This window comes from Aythya ferina (assembly GCF_964211825.1).
Source record: "Aythya ferina genome assembly, chromosome: 6".
Classification (NCBI taxonomy): Eukaryota; Metazoa; Chordata; class Aves; order Anseriformes; family Anatidae; genus Aythya; species Aythya ferina.
In genome coordinates, this window is record NC_140303.1 from 25,060,494 (window position 1) to 25,083,136 (window position 22,643).

General features: G+C 35.7%; 1 protein-coding gene across 7 annotated transcripts in view; it reads left to right on the forward strand.

Moving 5' to 3' along the window:
• Positions 1 to 22,643, forward strand: part of ITGB6 (integrin subunit beta 6) — a 53,510-nt gene that overhangs the window by 24,824 nt on the left and 6,043 nt on the right. For all 7 annotated transcript variants that reach the window (XR_014694510.1, XM_084524221.1, XM_084524220.1 and 4 more), the window contains 10 exons: positions 437 to 641; positions 1,565 to 1,811; positions 2,681 to 2,846; positions 3,395 to 3,556; positions 4,270 to 4,365; positions 9,063 to 9,152; positions 14,245 to 14,379; positions 14,595 to 15,012; positions 15,971 to 16,193; positions 19,041 to 19,138. Coding sequence is in view for 6 of the 7 variants with exons in the window: in XM_084524221.1 (XP_084380347.1) it covers positions 437 to 641; positions 1,565 to 1,811; positions 2,681 to 2,846; positions 3,395 to 3,556; positions 4,270 to 4,365; positions 9,063 to 9,152; positions 14,245 to 14,379; positions 14,595 to 15,012; positions 15,971 to 16,193; positions 19,041 to 19,138 (1,840 nt within the window). In the remaining variant the exon portion in view is untranslated. The remainder of the gene's footprint in view (positions 1 to 436; positions 642 to 1,564; positions 1,812 to 2,680; positions 2,847 to 3,394; positions 3,557 to 4,269; positions 4,366 to 9,062; positions 9,153 to 14,244; positions 14,380 to 14,594; positions 15,013 to 15,970; positions 16,194 to 19,040; positions 19,139 to 22,643) is intronic.

Genomic DNA, 22,643 nt, shown 5'->3' on the forward strand with positions numbered 1-22,643 from the left:
CTTTTGTGTTATTAAATATTCCACCAGCAGTTCAAACACTGTTTAGGAATTTGTGGCATAGTCCTGTAAGTTATTTCCTTAGGGGAAAAAAAAAAAAAGCTCACAGGGCTTTTGTGTTCCCATTTGCAGTGCTGAGAGAAGCCAAATGTAAGTGGCACAATTCCCATTCCCCAACAATAGAGCAGTTTCTTCCAGGACACCAGACTGGTGTAAGTTACATTAATTATACACCTGTGAGACATGACCCATGAAGGGCAAATTTAGCTTTCTATGCCACCTAGTTCTCTTTCTGCACTAGTCTGCACTTATTGTATAATATAACTTGCACCTTTTGTTTCTGGTTCCCCTGCATTGGATTGACCTTTTGTCAGCCAGGTGCTGGTGGCCAGTCAGTAAATACATTTAACTCATCCATTCCTTTTCCTGTTTGCTTTAGAATTACACCGACTCAGCTGGAATTCATGGGAGGTGTGATACTCCAGAAAACCTTTTATCAAAAGGATGCCAGTTGAATTTTATTGAATTTCCCATTTCAGAAGTGGAAATTCATAGAAACATGCCACTAACTGTATCGACCCAGAAGAACAATTCCGATGTCACGCAGATTTCTCCTCAAAAATTAACTCTCAAACTGCGACCAGGTAAATCACTCAGTTCATAAATACAGAATTTATTTTTTTCTGCTGATATACTGAGATACTGTGATATACTCAGACTGAATGGTGTAAAAAAAATCTTGATAAAAGACAAAATACTTTTGTTGAGTCCAAAATTATCTGTCATTTGACTCGTCAAATGAAATCTATGTTCGGTTGAGTTCAAAATCCTTCAGAAGTGCTGGGTATATCATAAAAATAAGGATTTAATTTTTAGTTCTTGTATTCTCTGTCAATTAAGGTGTCTTTGAGAGAATAAATAGCCCCATACCTATCCAGCCCTGTTTTTGTTGCCTCTCTCTCTGCAGGTCTGGCAAATAGCATATATCAGATGCAGTATAAAAATCTTGCCTTGAGGATTTACAAGGTACTAGTGACATTTATGGAAGTACTCCAGACCTACTCTGGGGTCCATGAGATGTGTATTTTTCATGGAGAAAATTTGGAATAAAGAAACATAAGAAACATTCAGTTAGGTCATACTATGTGATTACAATTGCATGTTGCAATTGAGAATAAAACCTGGTGTATGCTCTCTTTTTCTTTGGCTTTCTAACATACGTGGCATGTTCCATAGGTGCTACCTCCAGTTTTAATTATCTTCCTATCTGAATTTTTCTGCATACTGCCCAAAAGATGTTCTTATATTTTATATTACAACAATCAGTTGTAGTCCATGGCTACGGCCTTACTAAAGAACAGTTTAGAAAAACACTAGAACAGCTTTAATTTTTCAGACAATCAATTTGAGATTTTTGTTGCCAGGGAATTATTTTCTTAATTGTACTGATGATTTCAAATGCTAAATAATTTTAAGTATATGTATAAGTTTATGAACTAACTGACATTGTTCATAATTTCTACTTAGAAGTACTAAGATGTATCCCATTTTCCCATGACCTTCACAGGACATGAAGAAACAATACAGATCAAGGTTCGCCAAAGTGAAGATTATCCAATTGATCTCTATTACCTCATGGATCTATCAGCTTCCATGGATGATGATTTGAATACAATAAAAGAGTTAGGGTCAACTCTTTCCAAAGAAATGTCAAAGCTGACAAGCAACTTCAGGCTGGGTTTTGGATCTTTTGTTGAAAAGCCAGTTTCACCATTTATCAAAACTACAGCTGAAGAAATAAACAACCCTTGCAGGTAGGCAGGGAAAGTACCTGCATCTGTTTGCATGCCAACATTAAGTCATAATGTTAATCTTGAGGGTAAAATCCAATTTAACAGCCTCACTGGAATCTCTTCTCTATTCTGGTAGTAACTGAGTCAGTTTGGGAAACAAGATTTGATTCTTTTAATTTCATATTCTGAAACTGTTGCATCTTACGTTATTTAAAGAGAGGAATTTGGATTAGCAAATAATAATTGATTAGCAAACAGGTATTCTATATATATACATACACATATATATACATATATATACATATATATATATATGTATATAAGATTTTTATGACACTGCTATCCTAAACAGATTCACACTCATACCCAGCATGGAATAGCAATTTCATTCATTTACCCGTCAACATTGTTTTCCTGTTTTTGTTTTGTGTGTTTTTCCTTGAGGCCTAGCAGTATCCTCTAAACCTGTGCTGCTCCTGTCCTTTCTTAATCTACAAGGAGGAGAAGATGGCTCTCCAGCCTTCGCTGCTTTGCAGTCTGAAGCAGAAATGGAGAAGCCTAATGGTATTTTCTAAATGTCATTAAGGGACTACAGATCCTAAGTGCTTCTGAATATGAAAACAAAATGTGGCAGGGAGCACAGCAAGGACTGCATATTAACTGGCTAAATTACTCTGCTTTAGGTGGCATTTCCTGTGCTTTATGAAGGCTTGTGTGCAACCCAACTGAGTGTATTTGTGCTCTGTGATTCTCTTATGTTTTTCACTGGACTTATCTCAGACACAGAAGAGAAATGCATAACCAAAAACTAATCCAGACAGGCCTGCAAAGTAGCCATTGTAGTCATTTTCTCTCTGCGTCATCCATAAACTGTCTCATTTCTTATGCAGAAGTGTACCATATGAGTGCTTACCCACCTTTGGATACAAACATGTTTTGTCACTAACAAATGATGCTGAAAGATTCAATGAAATTGTGAAAGGACAGAGAATCTCTGCTAATATAGACACTCCAGAGGGAGGATTTGATGCAATTATGCAGGCAGCTGTTTGCAAGGTAATTTAAAATAGTAGGTATGATGTTAGTTATTCTGTATGTTTCCACTTCCACTATTGTGTGCTTATATATCAAATAAGCAGATCGTTATTTTTCAAGATTTTTTTAATGCAGTCCAAGAGTCTCATTAGGTTTGTGTGAAAATACTTTTGGCTGTATCAAGTTAAACATGCATATTGCAATATTTTAGTATTTCTTTGTAATTGCCAGGGATAATTACAGGGTCTGTTTTCTTGATTGTTTTTTCTTTAAATATTTTTGATTAACTATGTTTAGAGTAGTAAGCAGATTGAATTGAACATGGCCAGCATATTTTAATAAACACGAGAATGGGAATACAAAATGTTAGCCAAAGACAATAGAATGAACACCAACATCTTTTTCAAGATAATGACACTCAGTCGTACAACAGATGATGCGATGTATTTGATACACCTTTTAAGATGTTTCCCTTCATTTGTTTTGAGATGCCATTCTCCAAATCTTTTGATGCTTTTCTATTTGTGAATATAATACAGCCTGCTAAACTAATGTATTTTAAATTACAGGAAAAGATTGGATGGAGGAATGATTCTCTGCATTTGCTGGTGTTTGTGAGTGATGCTGATTCCCACTTTGGGATGGACAGTAAGCTGGCAGGGATTGTTATTCCTAATGATGGAAACTGCCATTTGGACCACAATAATGAATATTCCATGTCAACTGTTCTGGTAATTTGCTATGAACTTTGTATAAGTCTTGCATTCTGTAGAAGTTAAAGATAAATTTAAATAAGCAAATTTAAAAGCCAGTGAAAGTATACCTTTACCAATGAAGTTTGTAAAATTTGTGGAATCCAGACATTTACCATTATCTTTATTAGTAGTGGCAAATTTTTGTAAAAAGAGAACAATTTGTATGGAATTATGATAGATTATAACTGTGAAAGAAAAAAAAGCATATATCTTGTTCCTGATAACCTGGAAAACACATGGGACATGACTGACTAGTATTTCCTCATACAGGGAATTTTGTCATACTCATCAATCTTGTTCCCTGTATGGGTGTGAATTCAGGAGGAGTTCAGAAAGCTTTAGGACACTGTTCATGTACGAAAATTTCCCAGATTAAGATGCAATAACTAGTACAAATTCCAATTTCCTTTGGCACAGTGTTGTTATTCAGTCTGTATCACAGATGCTACTGAACCCAGTGTCCCAGTGTGGAGGTCAACACTGTACTTTTCTCAAAGAAACTTTCTTAAAATCAAGGCAAGGAAATTACATATACTTTTATTTTGTATACATCTACTGCCCAACTGTAGTTTATTTTATGCTAATAATATAGTATTAATTATGTTTGGTTGACTGTGTTTCATGGGAGATAATTTGCAACTGGATATGTGAAAAATGCACTGATGTGGCTCTCTTCTGTTTGTTTTCAGGAGTATCCCACAATTGGACAATTAATTGACAAACTTGTGCAAAACAATGTTTTATTAATTTTTGCAGTAACAAATGAACAAGTTCATATATATGAGGTGAGAAAACTAAAATGTTCAGTTCTTTAGTATTTGCTTTACGGTTCACTGTTTTTCATAGCTAATATAATAATTTCAGTAATAAGGATACAATTCTTCAAGGTATTTATGTAATAAAAATATCTAGGAAATTATATATCAGAGTCATAGAAAGGCTCTTTTACTTGGAAAATTCTTCTGCACCTACTGATTTTGAAGTTCTTATGTAACTTTCAATTTGGATTTAAAGTTGAATCACTCTGCAGTTTTTAAGTTGATAGACAAGGACTGTCAAGCTAAGCATTTCTAAACTATTCAGTGTAATCAGCATGATTAAATTTCTATATTTTGTGAGGCTAGGTGAGGACAGTTAAGCCTGTTAATCCTTTTATAAAACAAGAATACATTCTGAAAATGAGCATCTTCATGTTCAACTCTGAGATAATTCTTTTTGTTCAGCTGACGTGAGAGTTTTATTTATTTTTCTTTCAGTACATACCAGTACTGTTTTCTGTTTCTATTTTCCTATTTTCTGTCCTTGAGAAGGCCCTCAGTGCTTCTGTGATTGGTTCCAGTTGTAGAGTTGTTTCAAATAAGGATAATTCTCCAGGTGTTGGACAAAAGTTATAAGAGTGAGATCTTTCACAAACTGATTCTCAGATTATAACCTTAACAATGGAGGAAGCACTTTTCATCTTGGAGCGTTTTTTAAAAACATATTGAGTTGTGAGCTGAACAGTGAAAATTCAAATCAATAATAGTAGAAGGCAATCACTTCCAAATTTAGTGGGATTCTACAATCATAGCATAGCGTTGTTAAAATTTGTGCATTAAGAAACTTTTACTAAATCTTATTGTTCAACCATTTCTTAATAAGGGCCCGATTTATGAGAAGTGAAATATTTACACTAATTTCAATAGGTGCTACACAACTAAGGACTATTCTAGAAGGTAATTCAGAAGAGTCTTTGATTTACAGAGCCTTATTTTATCCAAAGAAACTTTTATTTTACCGATGGCATTGTATTTTCCCTTGGAAATTGCTGGTGGTCACCCTCAGAGTTGGCCAACAGTGTTCTTATCAGGGGTTTTCTATTTCAGTATCCTTGTGTCAGTGTTATACCAGTATCAGTTATCAAGTGGCACCCTTTGTTCACTGGGAACACTAAAAGAAGATTTATACCTTACAAAAAAATGCAAGTCATTGTTAAAGCAACTGTAGATTTTTTTGTTCTTGTTACTTTCTTTCTTAGAAAAGAAAAAAGCTACTATCTATCTCCTATCTTGTAGGATAGGAGAATCTTGTATATAGGAATCCCATTGAATATATTCTATCTGCTACTTTCATCTTTTCAGCACTGCTTTCTGCCACTTAATTGGATTTCTGTAGTTGTTATGCTCTGCTTTCTATTCTGTAGATGTAAAAAATCCAACAAAGCAAATACAAAAATCAAGTCTCACAATGCCTTTTTTTTAAAAAAAACAAACAAAACAAAAACATAGTATACTTTCAAGGGTGTATGTAGGACATGCAAACGGGACTCTAGTGTCATGTTTTCACCTGCATGGTTCAAATTTATAAACGTAAACATGCAGTCATCTGTGCTTAAGAGTGCAAAAAGAGTAAAGCAAGGCAATAAGATCTATTATTGTCTTAAGGCCAGCGTTCACATGGCCTGGAAGAGCTGGGAAAGGAGACTAAACTGGCACTTGGGTGTCACCATTAAACCCCTCTTTAAAAAAAAAAAAAGCCTTAGTGATGAGGATTCTGCAGTTTCCCATATTCTCTCATATTAAAAAAAAAAAACATCCAAGCTTAATTATCATTTAAGGTAGAAAGCTTCTTCCCAGATATTTTATCTAAAACCTACTTGAACTCTGCATCTAATTATATCAGACCCAAAATTGACTGCTCTTATTTATAATTCAGTTACTGGGGACAAATGTGCATTAAAATGACTGTGAGGACTTAGAAAGCATCTTTTTAAATAGACTTGATAGATTCCAATAGTCTTAAGTGCAGTGTTCAGACTGGCAAATATGTATTTTATATTTCTAGCCCTGTGTAATCTTCAACGGTTTAGCCCAAAACAATTTAGTCATTTAATATTCTTGATCCTCTTCAACTGAATTTTCAGTTTATTCACTTAAATATGTACATATTACCTAACACAAAAATATTATGGATTGCATGAGCACAAAATGTATATCCCTGTAATACAGCTGGTTTTAGTTTTGATCCTCCCATATGACCATACAGCTACTTTCCTTAAAAGAGGGGGAAGTTTTAGGTCTGAAGCTCTCCCTGTCAAGTTAGTCATGTTTTGCCTGATCATAAGAACTTTAAAAGCAGTCATGTGGAAACATTTTTAAACCCACTTAAAATTAAATGCAAGAAAGTGGAGGAAGGTCCTTACACTCAGCCCTGATCATTTGAGATTTTATTTATAAGAAAAGATTTTAAAAACAAAATGTATATTCCTTTAAAATATATTCACATCTAATGTTTTGTATCATTAGTTTCAACTGAGTCTTACCAAAGAAGCAGGGAATATACTTATTTAAAAAAAAAAAAAACACTATTCACTTACAAAGTATCTGTGAATATTGCAATTACAATGACATTTTGATGAACTGTAAATCCTATTTTGGTACAAAAGAAAACACTAGTCTTTAAGGTTTCATCAAGTAATTATTGTTGTTGATATTATTTGTTTTCAAGCAGAATTCTTAAAAAAAAATTATTCAAACTAGTTGAGTGAAAACATTCTCTCTTTAATCCTAACTAAGAGCACTGCTGAAAAAAGCAGAAATTACTCTTTTTTTTGAAAAAATATTTATTTTTATATCATGGGAGAATACAGCTTGAAACTTGATTTATTTCAGATTGTATTTCAGTGCTTAAAATTGAATTAAAAATATTAGTCTCCAAACTTATTCAGAACTTCAAATATTTTTTGTTTTTTTTTTTTTTTTTTTTTTTTGTTTTTTTTTAAATAAATTTGGCATGACATTTTATGCTGAAAATCCTCCTGTCATTTACACTGCTATAAGTTAAACATAGCCCCACTGAACTAAAACATGTAAGTCTCAAATTGCATTAACATGAATGAGAGAATCTCTAGAAAAAGGCAGTTCATCTTTTGATGAATATTTGCTTAAAGACTAAATTCAATGGCATCCTTTGGATAGTTTTTGGTGGTAGCACTCCAAAAGCATCAGTATGCCTCATCCTGTTAATAGAAATTATGCTAAAAAGTAAGGTTTAACCAATGAGCTGGAGATTCACACTTAGACTGGGAATGCACCATCATCTTTGTATTAGCATGCAGTGAATTTTTCTTCAAACAGGAGATTAAGTCTTCAGAACAGGATATCCCCACTGTTTCGCTGTTTGGTTTGCATGTCACAGATTAAAGGATGCTAGACTTTAAATTCCAAGAGTCTACTGTCTTTTTTTTTATATATATATATATATATATAAATATATATAATCGGCTCATGGAAGGTCCACATTTTCAAAATGGAGACTTTCAGTGCTCTCAGAAGAGTACTTGAGAGAGCACTACTCACAAGAGAAGGCAGGAATGCAAAGTCACCAGCTGTAACATAAAATGTAGTTAATCCCACTGATTTACAATAGCACTTCAGAAATCTAACGAATGATAAGTATTCCATACATAATGTATAAAGTAATCACAGTGTTTTTGGAGATGTGAAGTATAGGGTGATATAAGAGTATCAAATTATCCATGTTTATTAATAGTTATCTGGAATTTTTTAAATTAAAATAACAGCATTGATATTATGATAAATTACAGATGAAAATGAATGTTACAACATGTGCTTTTAACTATGACCATTTACTATTCTCAAAAGGCATAGGTACAAACAAGTGAAATTAATGTAGTTAATAATCAGGCAAGATTTTAATCAAGCATATTTAGAGTCTATCTGCTAGATGTCATTTTAGTGTCAGAATACAATTTAATGGAAAAAAAAAAAAAAAAAAAAAGGAACACTTACCACTGAAATAAATTCTTAAATTGGCACTATATTATTAACATAAAGTCAACATACAATCAGTCGTAGCCCCTGATCACTGGAAAATGTGGGGGGTGTTACAGCAATCAGAAACCGACAGCAGTTTTTTAAGGGTCTTTGTTTGAAGTTCTTGTAACTCTTAGTTGAAACTTCTTAAGTTTTGTGCATTCGCTAACAAGATTCCAAGATTCTGGGTTGCTTGAAAGGACAAAAAAAGTGACTGCTGTCATTGAATGTAGGGTTCAAGACTCAAATATTACAGCAACAGTTGAGCAGCTGAATCTCTTCTTTTGTTTAGTTTTAGTTTTTGTTTTTAAAGAAAAACACAATGGTTGAAAGAACCATTCTATCAACAGTTAAGAATTTAAAATTTAGATTTTTTCATTCTAAATTTTAAAAAATATAGCTAGAAAATACTATAGCATCAAACTCCCAAGCACACTTAGCAGTTCCTGTCCCACTAATTGTCAGTGAAATTAACGCTTATCAATAGAACTTTTACTAATATGACAAGTGTGTTATTGAGTCAGCAAGAGTCCTTGAAAATGTGACTATTATTTATTTCAGTTGCCTCCAAGGTATTACATTCTTTTTCAGGTGGTAGCTCCTTGTCACCTACTTTATCATCTAGTCTTTTTTTATGTTTAATTTTTTTCATTTTTTCATGTTTTCAGAACTATGCAAAGCTTATTCCTGGAGCTACTGTTGGACGACTGCAGAAGGATTCTGGAAATATTCTTCAGTTGATAATTGCTGCATATCAGGTAAGGTGTTTATAATGTATTTTCTTCCTGCATGTCTGTATTTTCAAAGTCAGATTGCAATTTGGTAAATACAGAAGTATTCTATTTTTTTTTTCTGCACTGATTACTAGAACATAATTTTTTGTGCTTAGTTGTTGACCTATCCTGTAAAGGTTTCATTCACCCTGAGGATTAAGTGAGCACAGAAACAGTAGTTTTACTTGTAAAACTTTAACTCGTTACACTCTACTGAAATGCTTAGTTAACCAAATTAAATTTTGACTTTCTAAGCTACAGAGTGAATGCTTTGGCAACGTTCACTCTGTAGTTTAGAAAGTCAAAATTACGATTTATAAATTGTTGTTAAAAATCGGGATTTAGAGCCACAACAGTAAGACACCAGCATTGGTCATGCAATTCACTATTAACTTCTGTTAACTTTTAGCTATCAAACTGTCACCAGGCAAAGAAAATGGGACACTGTATGTAACTGGCACTTGCTTTTGCTATGCAGTGCACTATGGAGAGTGACTGAGAGATGGTAGCATGTACCATGGCATAGGCTGCTTTATAGCAGTGCTTTGCTGAAAAGCTTCTTTTATACGTTTATCCTGGATTCTGCATGCTTTAGTAGGGTTTATTTCCAAAGTCTGTTAAATCTCCATTAACCAGTGATATCACAATCACTCAAGGTTGAGTGTTCTGTTACTTAGAACTATATCCATATAGTTCATGGTTTTCCAAACAGAATTCCCATAAATTTTTGTCACTCCTTACTTGTTCTGGAATGCTAAACTCACATTAGTATGTCATCTGTCTTGCCTTTCTCATAGGCCTCTATTTCATGCTTACTCTAAAGCCTTCTTTAATATAGGAATTCAGGTCTTCCAGTTCAATACTTCTGCAGGCACAGCTCTCTTCCTATCGGTAACTGTCACTGGAGTGTAGATCCAATAGTTCTGCAGGAATATGTGGCAGGAAAAAAGCACCGTTCTGTGATCAGTGCTGTTTTCTGCTTTAGCAATTTGATGCTGCCCCTGTGAGGCTGTTCTGAGGTTTTTAAAAAGCAGAACTTAGGAGACAAGAGAAGACTTGAATGTGTTTGTTTAGATAATACCAAGAAAGACTGTAAAGAGGACAGGAACATAAACATAGGGCTGCTCTTCAGAGTTGCATTTGTAAAATACATCCTGGCTGCCTGTCTCTCTTCTTTCAGAGGAATATTTTTTAGACAGTTTCACATGTTTTCACACAGATATATACACTTACTTGTATGCTGATATGCCACAGACCTCTGTCTTCACTCTCACCCTCCTTTTCATTAAAAACCTGTTCTAACAGCTAGCTGTAATGAAAAATAACTCTTTGCAAAGAACATTTTCTATTTCTTTCCCTACTGATTTTTTTTTTTTCCTTTCTTTAAAAGAAATTGTTTGTTTTTCTGTCTGATGTTCCTTCTCTGATCTGCAGCATAAGACCATCATTATTATGCCCCAAAATTATTTTGGTACTGATGACAGAAAAGCAAAGCAAACCAAATTCTTTTAAGTCTTTTAGGAACACTAAAATTGGTTGGTTATGATTTTAAAATGAAATATAAAATACCAGAAGACTCTCTATCACATGTAAAATTAGATAAGTGAAGAACTTTAAAGTTGGAAGAACTTGGAAGTCTATTAATTGTAACAAGTATGAGGGGAAACTTTTGAGGAAGTTACCTCTAAACATCCAGTAGCACCAGAATTTCACTTCTGGAGTCTAACCTGTCATTAGTCACATCTGCCTCCTATCAGGATTTCTTCAGGGTGATACTCTAACTTATAGATAGAGGTTACTATTAGCTGAAATTTTGTCCAGTGAGTAATGGAAAATGTAAATAATTGTCCCAGTGTTGTGTCTTGGAGACTTTGTTTTAACAATGTGTTAAGTGCAGAACAGTGCTTCCTCTAATTGTATTCTTATAGTCTCTTCTGTCTTGCTAGAAGCTGGGAAGATATATATCTAGATATATAGTGTCTTGGTCATGTATGCTGTCTATGATTTTTTTTTCTACTCCCCTGTTTGAACCTAATGATACTTTCTGTCTCTAACACCTCCTGTGGCAAAAAGGAGTTCAGTTGCTCGCTCCCAAGTTCAGCCATGCTGTGGGCAGGGTCTGGAGGAGGTTATGAGCTTGATGCTTGGTCCTCTTCAGTCATGGCAGGAAGGCAGTTGCAGGAGCTATTCTCTTGGCTTCAGGTCATAGCTCATCGTGTCCTAGAGCAGGTACTGGACTATCCACCAGAGTTGCTTATAGGTTCTTGAAGTCCCATATAGGTTTCAAAGTGTACAAACTGTACAAGTAGCAACAAGTCACACTTTCAAAATTTCCCAGAGCCCATTTTATTGCACTTAACCTTAAAGGTTAACAACCTTATTGCTTCATGATTGAAAGTCTTCCAGGCAGGAAATACTGAAAAACACCTTATTTGACATAAGTGAAGACATCTGAATTTTTGGAGTGGGAAATGAGAAATGAGGGTAGACCTATGGTTAAAAATTACATGTGGAATAGAAAATCTAATTCCAATTTGTCACAGACCTTTTATGATACTCCTAGAAGTGTAATTCAATTCCCAGTGTTTCTGTTTCTTTAACTACAAAAAAAAAGGGAATAACTAACTATTTGCCCCAGAAGAGTAGTGTTAGGCTAAATCTTTTAACAGTTTTAAAGTGTTCTAGAGTCTTTGCTGTACAAGCACAAGGTTTGTTAATATCATTTACCATGCGTTGCTATCTAAAAGCTTCAGAGAGGAAGTAAGCAAGTTAAGAAAGTCTGAGCTGTCAAAATATTTGTTACAAGGAGTTCTCGTGTTCTTTCCAAGTATGATTCATTTTCTTCTGAAAGCATATTTCTGCCTGCTTTATTTGACATTAAATTCTGTATAGCTTTGTATTGCAGAATCATAGTCTATCTTGCATTGTGGCACATATCAGGCCTTTTGATTGAAGTTATTCCAGGATTTTAAAATTTTAGAAAAATTTCATTCCACAACCCCCCCACTCTGTCATCCCCCCACTGCTTTGCTCCCTTTTAACTTATGTGATAATAACACAAAAGAATAATATGTTAAAACAGGACAGATAACACAAGGGAACGAGTTTGAAACACTGTTTTCTCTGTTGATTCATTCAGAAAAAGTTTTGAACTGCAAACTTTTCTTTGTGAATGGCTTAAAGCTCACTAAACTGCTTGCTATTTGTCCCTAGACAGTGGCCAGGCAGCTTAGATTTAAAACACCATTAGAAATTCCCACAGATATAGATCTAAGAAAATGGAGTTTATCACAGTTCATGCATCCATTTTCAGTGGATTAAGGTGTGTGTTTGGACGTCTCACAACAGCTAAGGGAGGGATGTTCATGTTGACCTGGCACAAACAACACGATTTAATGTATTATGAATTTGTGTTCAGCAGCATTGAATTTTCTCTCATAGCTGTGCTCTATCTGAGCCTCGTAGTTTTGCAGCAGACAGAAGAGGGAATATTTGGTGATATATCCTATAATGTTAACACATACCAACTTTCACATTTTTATCTTAAGGCTTCCTATATTTAGTCATTTTGTGAGAGTCTAGCTATTGCAAACAAATCGTTATCTAAGAATCTCTGCATTGTTTTGATAGCAACATGAGCACCATACTCCAAGACAAATGTGAGGGGAAAATTGGACACATCCACACAACATGAATAACCCGATGCCCAGTGCAGTTTTACTTCTCTGGATGCATGCTGGAAAGAGCACCGGGTATTAGGTCTCGCGTGATAGGTGTTGCTATCCTTTATTAAAGTGCTATGGTTTACTGACAAGGTTTTCCAAATAAAAAGGAATTTGAAAACAAAAATGAACCAAAAATCCAGCCACGACTCTAAGATGAACTTACAAAGAATCCAGGATGTTTGGAAAGGACAGGGAGTTGTTTTCTATGCAGGTCTGTAACTACTCTACTTTTAGTTTCGGCTAGTGTCATTGTTTTCACCCCACTAGACCTTTACTCCAGTGAATCATCCTGATGCCTTTACTAGAGTGAGTCACTGAAGTAAGGTCAGCAAGATCCTCACACTCTGATTGAAGTACAGTGGGTATTTTGTAAGGCAATTAAACTTGCAAGAGCACAAAGCCAAGTCTTTTGCTCTGTAATTGCTTAGGTGCTTTTGAAAAATTTCCATTTACTGAATCGACAGTCTGAAGTCATAGGGAATTTCCCCATGGTCTCCTATAGGCTTTGGATTAAGGCTAAGTTGTATAACCAAAGTTGCTATAAAAATATTTTAAAGAGTTAAATATTAAAAAAACAACTGGGTATGAGAGCATTCAGAAAGTAAAATGAAGAGCCTTTTTCACTTAAGAAATGTAAGTTTGATTTAACAAATTGATTTAAGAAATGAGAGTGTTGTTGAATACATCTTGAAACAGCACCAACAGCTCATGAAGCAAGAATTTCCATAGGGAGAAAAAAGGAACTGTGTGAGCCACCCGGTTGTGTGAGCTAATCATGGAGATAGACTCTGGCTCTTGCTCTGGAAACATTGGGTGAAGTCACAGAGGCCCTGCATTAAGGCAAAACTGAGCTTGGAGCCTGCCCTGCTGGAAGGGAGATTGTAAGGTTTGATTCTAATAGCAGAGATAAACAGGGACTAATATTGGCATACGCTGGCTAATCAAGAAAAGCTCGGCGCTAGCAAAGCAATCAGAAACACAAATCCGTTCCTCGGTAAGACCAGAGCTAAAGAAAAGCCTGTATCAGTCAACAGAGCACTTAGTAATGAAAGATGATTTAATAAAACATTGAATTTGTTCTTCTACAAGAGCAGGAAATAAGCACCGTGATACCGGATATTAAACTGATACCACCATTGCTTTTAACTGAAAGCCAGCTCTGTCGGCACTTTCTTTGTTTCGGTTGCTCTCCATTGTTCTTGCAATAAAGAAGTATGTAAATAAAGAGCCAAAACCATGAATTTACTCCCGTGTAGGTTGGGATAAGTTACAAGCCATGTTACACAGATGTGGAACATTAGCAGCATTTGGCAGTGTTATCACTTCATTCATCACACTCCTTTTCCTTTAAGGAGCTGAGGTCTGAAGTAGAGCTGGAGGTCTTTGGAGACACAGACGGACTCAATCTCTCTTTCACTGCAATCTGTAACAATGGGACCTTTTTTCCACATCAGAGGAAGTGCTCTCATGTGAAAGTGGGAGACACAGTAAGTAAGGAACAGATTCTTAAAAGATACTGATTCCTGAGAATTTTGAACACTTTTTTTTTTTTTTTAATTTATAAAATAATCTTCCTCCAAGCAAGTTACAAAAACCAGGCAGTATCTAAGACACTCTTGTTCTGTTTTATTCATGTATCTCCAGAATATCCTGCAGACCTAGGTATGCTGCAGATCTGATCAGACACCATTTTCTCTTCCAGGTCTCTTTCAGGGTGAACATAAGCCTATCCACTTGTGAAAAAAATAGAAGGCACATTGTGATAAAACCTGTGGGTCTCAGTGATACACTGGAAATTGAAATCCAACCCCAATGCAGCTGTAATTGTCAGGCCGATGCTGAGATGAACAGCTCAAAATGCAGCAAGGGGAAAGGCTCTTTTGAGTGTGGAGTGTGCATCTGCAACCCTGGGTACATGGGTCCACACTGCGAGTGTGATGAGAACTCCCTCAGCACAGGTTCTTGCAAGGGCTCTGTAGAGCAGAGCTCCTGCAGCGGGAGAGGTAACTGCTATTGTGGGCAGTGCGTTTGCCATCCATCAATGTATGGAAAAGTGTATGGGCCACACTGTGAATGCGATGACTTCTCATGTGTGAGACACAGAGGACTTCAGTGTGGAGGTATGTTCCCTTTGAGCTATTTCTAGTGTCTATGGTTCAGACCACTACTGTCCCACTCTTACTTATGAGCCTGCGAGTCTCTATTTTCATTATATATTCAATTATAATCAGTTCTGTATAAAGTGCTATAATGTAGTATTTCTGAATGATCTTTAGATTTGAAACAATAAATATTTTTTGCCCTATTTTCAAATTTTAAAATGAGACACTTAGCTACTCCATAGCTAGTATAAATTGCCATAGCTTTCTTGGACCATACCAGCTTCCATCACACTGGGTCAGACTTTTAATGGTTGCAAACAGTCGTAGCTCAGAAGAAATTTAAGTTTATTGACATACATTGATATTAAGCAATGTACAATTTCACCCTGACATAATTATTAAAGTATAGCCATCTTAACCATCTGGGGGCTAATTTTTATTTTTATTTATTTATTTATTTGTAATGTTAACCTCGTAATCTAAATGACTTCAGCTATTCTTTGTTATGTGAGTATGATACAATCAGAATTTGAGGATTTGTATTTAAAACTTTTTCCTGGGCTATACCATTATCAGTCAGAAGTGATTCTACTGAAACAATAGGAATAGTGTTAAACTAGCAGGAATGAGCAAGGAGATTGTGTTGAACAGACAGCCTGGATTTATGCTGCTATAAATGAAAGAAGGTTTACCCATTAAGTTGTGCACTGTTGGGAGATAACAATCTATGTGGAAGACTCCAGCGAAGAGAACAGAGTTGCACTGGCTTATGGCCAGTCTAAGCTAAAAAAAACAACCACTAATAATAATAATTTAAAAAATCCTCTGGCTTAAAACTAAAAATGCTAGAGGAAGAAGAAAGAGGTTTAAGAGTTGGAGCAGTGAAAATATCTGTTATTAAGGAGAATTATTTTAAAGGTCATCATTCCAATTCATACTGAGAGACTGATCTGAAGTATAATATATGTTTTCCCAGGCAATGGTGACTGTGACTGTGGGGAATGTGTGTGCCACAGTGGATGGACTGGTGAATACTGTAATTGCACAACTGACACTGGCTCCTGCATTTCTGAGGACGGGACACTGTGCAGTGGGAGAGGCGAATGCATCTGTGGGGTGTGTGCTTGCACACATCCAGGGGCTTCAGGCCAAACCTGTGAAAAATGCCCTCTGTGTGGTGACCCTTGCAGCTCTAGACGGTAATGTACTGGGTTTGTGTCTCTGATTTTGGTATCATCGAGCTATTTCCTATACTGCCTCAGCAATGTGCTTACTGCCACAACGATAAATCGGATTTACAGGCCAGAACCCAAGAACTTCTTTCCACTTCGAGAGGGGTAGTCATAAATCATACATCAACCATTTATTATCAGTTTATCTTGTATTAAAAAAAAAAAAAAAAAGTTAAGGGAAACAATTTAATCACCTTCATGCAGCACAAGTAAAACACACTTTCACTGCAATCCCTGGCTGTACTAATAATCAGAATGGTGGCTTTATCTGATAACATCAGACAAATACAGATGAATCTCCTTGCAGTCCAAAATACAGAATGAAACCATTCCAGCATAGCTACTATAACAAAAATTAGGACTCATAGGGAAGAAACTCAGAAAAGTTTGGAATTTGCATTACAGTTCTCACATGTATGAACTAATAAGGTCATGCTGTCTGCTCAAGCTTTACACATGTGCAAATTTACAGTCCAAATTCAGTTAATCTTGGTTGAATTACAGAGGCCCAACCGTGATAAAACTAGGTCATAGTCTGGGGATAAAATCAGTGGGTAGCTGTATGTCATATATAAGTTGATGATAAATTGATTGTACATGGTGAAGTGTCTTCTGTTCACTGAGCATACAAAATTTATGTAGCTTTCCTTCTGTGATGCATGGTGTATGCTGTGGTGCATGATAAGAAAAGGAATGAAAAAACGTGTGACTTAAAGCTGACCGCTCTAAATACACATATGCTTGTGCTTGCATTTGGTGAGCTATTCCAGGGCTAAAGTCAGTCTAAAATGAGTGAATTTCAGTAGAAATTTAAGCTAGAGGTTAAAGTAGGCTATGAAGAATATGTGTTATTAATGACACATTTTGCCTGCTGAGTACCAAGTCAGAGTAAGCTGCGTTATTGTTTCATGACTATGTCATGTCTACTTACTGGGAGTTGAGACCCATTCCTCCTTCACACCAGCTCTCCATCACTGTATTTTCATGCCTGTATTTCCAGTCTATGCTGTATCTGAGATGAGAACCTTTTCTACGGCATGCATTGTAATTACCATTTATGTTGGTGCTGAATTTGACCTATAAAAGCAAGCCAAACAGTTTGTTCAAAGCTCACGTGCACAGGCCTCAGTTTACAGAACCTTCTGCATGCAGCTGCTCTAAACACAAAGTACAATGCTGCTGCTTTGCTCTGCCCAATTTGGCAGAGAATAAGAAGTATAAAGTTACATGATGGGCATTACATTAGCCTATTTAAACATGTATATGCTATGCAGTGTTAGATCTTTTGTCTCTGTTGCAGTCACTTCCCTTGCTGAGATGCAAGGCAGGGAGAGCCAGAAGAGTGACACTTGACATACCTGGGTAGCATAACCGAGAGCACTAGAAGGCCAGGTCAGAGGGGACTGAGATGAATGGCTCAGCAGCTGAGAAGAAGAGAGTAGTAGTATGAGAAACATGGCAAATATGACAAAAACACCAACAACACCGAATTTGTCTCTGTGAGATAGGGGCTATCCCATTACCCACTCGCTTTTACTATTCATCATCTCCAGAGTGAGTGAGTGTTAAGGTCATCTCTATCCAGTGAAGATAATCTCAGTAGCCTCAGCATATTCTCATGGATATATGTAACTCAGTGCAACAGGAGATGACCAGATGTTCTTGGGTCATTTTGTTGCTCTCTTCTTTTTCTTTTTTTCTTTTTTTTTCTTTTTCTTTTTCTTTTTCTTTTTCTTTTTCTTTTTCTTTTTCTTTTTCTTTTTCTTTTTCTTTTTCTTTTTCTTTTTCTTTTTCTTTTTCTTTTTCTTTTTCTTTTTCTTTTTCTTTTTCTTTTTCTTTTTCTTTTTCTTTTTCTTTTTCTTTTTCTTTTTCTTTTTCTTTTTCTTTTTCTTTTTCTTTTTCTTTTTCTTTTTCTTTTTCTTTTTCTTTTTCTTTTTCTTTTCTCTATCAGTTCTTCAGGGTGGTTTTTAAAGTCTCAGCTCCTTTATCTGTCTGAAGCTAATTATGAAGAATCAGCAAGATACCTTTTTCATCAAGAATTTCATATATGACTTCTGTTTTGTTTTGTTTTGTTTTTCCCATTTTTTTTTTCATGAATGAATTCTCTGTTTATTAAAATCCTCATTGAAATTCTGGGAAGACTTTTAGAGACTTTTAAAGGAATTGGTTTAAACTCTGTGGCTTTAAGTAATATTTTAGTCATTGCACCATTAAATAAAGTAAATAATTTGAAATTCTTTTACAATAAATTGTGCTGGTATAATTAGCATCTAAATAATTCCTGAGACAAGTAATCACATTCGAGAGACATCTGTTGAGATTCCTGAACTGTGTTTTAATACATTATTCAATCGACTTTCAACAAAGGAAGACTTATAACAGGTGCTCCAGCTTGATCTCTCTGAAGTTGATTTCAAATATTCTTCATCTGATAGGCATTACTTTGGCTGGTATTTAGTATAAGCTTACTTCAGAATATTTATTCTTGAAAATGAATGTTATGTCTGAGTAACCCCATGTCTTTGATAGCCCCACATGAATAATGTTGCCTAGGGTTCTGTCTGATAGCTAATAAGCTGGGAGAGAAAGAGTACAAGAGGGAGCTTATCCACAATAGCTTTATTCAGGTAAGGTTCTTTTTTTTTTTTTTTTTTTTTTGTGGCAATCCCTATCATATTTCTGAGAACTACTGTATCCATAGCACAAGACCTTTTGTTTAGCTTCTTTTTAAAATGCAGATGCATACATACTCGCTTTTATATTGGTGCTTTGTGACAGACAGAGATTGATGAGCTGCTGAATTGTTTTCTGCAGGAGCTGTGTGGAATGTCATTTAGCTTCTGATGACAAGTCGCAGGGAGAATGCAGTGAAAAATGCAAATCAGTTGATGCAACTGTCAGCACTGCAGAGGGTTTGTATACTCAATCTCTCTTTTTTGTGTGTACATGATTATTGATAGCTTCCACTTTCGGTAATTTTATCTTTGAAAGTAGCCTTGTTTTTCTGCTGTGGAATTATATTAGGGCCCATAAGGCAATCACTCTCTATCTATGGTCATTCTACAGTAAGTAGGAAATGTAGATCAGGGCTGATATCACCCCTCCAATTAACTCATTGGATCATTCCTACTTTATAAGCAGTTTATGTAAGAAGGGACAGAATTTAATAAATACCAGTCCCTGAAAATCAGTCGCTGATGAAAGCCCCTGAGGTTGTCACGCCTGTACTGTCAGTTCCAGTGGGGCTTCTTTTGCCAATCAAATTCAAAACCTGACTCCAATCCTTATGCAGATGGTTGATTATATTTGGCAACTAGACACAGTCCTTTAACCTATGGCAAAGATGTTCTGCTGCTTGTCAGGTTTTATTGAGACATTTCTGGTATCCTAAAGGCTAAGCACATCTTTCAGTTGACCACAGTAATTCAAAGTTGCGCTCCATCAGTGAGAGTTCCTGAAATAGGAATTGACCTTGAATGAAATATTACCCTCAGTAAGAAACATAACTAAATGGAATTGTGTATTAAAGCATTTTTCACTCCTGTAGAGGAAGGTCCTTGCCTGTACAGTAGGTAAGCTCTTTATTCTAAATGCAACTAACCCAATCCTATGGCAAAAAGCAATTCCTAGGTGAGGCAGGACACTGATGTGTTATACCCACATCATAAATGTAACGTAAGCATTAAATCTGATGGATTAGACGGATTAATCTGATGGATAGAAACACAAAATGGTGTATGCATAAATAAGGATTGAATCTGATAAACTGTTGGAAGTCCATCTGCATACATGCAAAAATTTCATGAATACATATCTTTTCTACAAAGCTCCAGCTTTTGTTTTTGATAACATTGCTCTGAATAAAGCTTGAATGTTGCAAATATTTCCCTTTCGTGGAAAGCTAATTCAAATGTATTTTTTATTACATTATTATTTTACTATGCCTTTCAAGATATTAGTATTTATTTATAAATATGAAAATGTCTTGACAAATTTCAAAATGTGCAAGCGCTTTTATTGTACCTATGTAGTTAGCAAAGCTTTCAGGCTGATATCACCATATAGCAGATGTTTGCAGGTAGGGATATGAGGCATTCTGCTTTCAGATATAATGAATAGTAATCAATAACAGGAACAGTCACTCGTGGTTCTGTTCACACACACACATGAAAAAGGAATATGAGAATGACAGTAGCATGTTCTGTTCCTGCATATCTTCTTTTTCAAGCCCTGTGTTTCCCTGATCAAGGATGTCAGCTACTTCTTTAGGTTTAAAATGTACTTACAGCAGCTATAGCAACTGTTGTATTGAAGGCTGGATAGCTGTTCCTGTCCTAACCCCTTAAAATAATTTAAACAAAAAAAAAAAAAAAGAAAAGGAGCCGGTGCAAATTGTTTCATCTCAATTTACTTGTGTAATAGTATAAATGATTAGTTTTGGCATCAAGGTAGTCTCATTAACATGTCCAGGACGAGGGACTTGAAAAAAATAAAATAAAATAAAAATCTGAAATAAAAACCATATGCCCCAAACAAAAGGATTTTGAAAGTAGTATAACTAGAGCACCACACAGTATTTGACAGATTTTTAATGTGATTTCACATGGTAGTATAATGCTTCATTCTGTTTTTAACTTCAGCTTCTTTAATTTGTCATGGCATTTTGAAAACTAGAAATATCTCTAGGCTAGAATGAATATTAGCACTTTAAAAGTTTACTTTCTGTTTTGCATGCATATGTCGCAACACGGTGGCTAGAACTGGGGAGCCATAAAATAGCATACACTTTACATTTTTCTTTTTCCTGGGAATGCCTGTTTTAGACTCTAGGCAGTGCCTTTTGCCCGCTCTGTGGCAGTTCATCTGTTCTGTGGGTTTCTCTTCCTGCTTTCCCGCAGCGAGGTCACTCACACCACTGTGCTGCAGGAAGCCTCTGGGCCTAGAGATCAAGCAGGGCACGTGATGACACAGCGGTTCTGGAGGTGCTGATGTGCTCACATTTTCTGAGCTGCGGCTCATCTAAATGGCAGGCATCTCTTTTAACTATTTACTTTAATCTGTTTTGAATATTTATGCAAAAAAGAGGCTAGCCACTCCTTTGTGTGATTTGTCTAAGAGGAGCTACTGTTGCTGTACCTGCTACCCAGGGGAAACCACAATTCCTAAAAAGTGATTCCTGCCATCACCCTGGCCACAGAGCACCAGACTGCTCATGCCACAAGGTCAGCAGGGACAGTTACGCTTTCCTAGGAGAAACTGAGTTTTTTCCCACCTCATAGTACTGACACCACAGAAATTCCCTGTGGAACAACAAAGAGGATGCTGAAACCTGAAAGATAAAATAAATCTCAATCAGCACTGCTCTGTGGTTCTGTCTCAAAGCAAGGTGAAACTGCCCCCCAAAAAACTATTCTGTTGAGCAAAAGACAAACAAGAAAGGGCATAATGACGTTTAAATTTCCAGACCGATTTTTGTTGACTCTTTTATCTAACTGTCTGTTAAGACACAGGTAGTCTTTCATACTTTGAGAATCCATCTTGCCACTGTTACTCAATTCTTCTTCCAGTGTGACTCCAGTGACATCAAATCACATTGAAATTAATGGAATTAGGCTGCAAGCACAAGATGGAAAAGTATTATGTTTCACTACAAAACACAGAAAATGACATAGGTGTAAATTTCAGAAGTTTACCTACCTTGGTGAATTTTTGCACCTATGAAAATAAAATATTCTAGTTAGTAGTCTCCCTTAGTGATCCATCCTCCTAGAAATAATATCAGAGAAATAAAAATACTACGTATAAGTTGTTTTCTGAATAGTCTGAACTGGCATCTCCACCTTCATTTGTGTGTCCTTGCACATAATCACATTTCTGCATGCCTTGGTCTGAAATTATGAGGTTAATTTAAACCTAATTTAAAAACATAATATATTTGTAGTTTTTACTTTTTGTTTGTTTGTGTTTTATATTTGGAACATGCTTGCAAGGTTTTCTGTGCTTTCAGGAGGGCTAAAAACTACCCTTTTTAAAGAAAAAGCTAAAATTCTTTGGATCTGCTTGCTTAAAGGAGTTGGGAAACAACAAATATTGCAAAACTTGTGATAGCACTGGAACTGTGACCTAGCAATGAGTGTCATTAATTCAGTACATTCAGTCTTGGAGGTTTTAGTCCTTTTAACAAAAACAAATCTTGATAAATTGGCACGTCTTGTCTGCCTGTCACCTTGATAGATAGCATGTTGTTCTGACATCAAGGACAGGCAACAGGTTAAATACAAGATTAGCACAAGTCAAGAATATGTTTCTATTAAAATCCAACCAGATGTGATTCTCACTTTATAACAAGCAGAGAAAAGGGCAGTCAACTGTTTATACTTTTGTACCCTCTGTACTGTCTAATAGTATTTACTATAA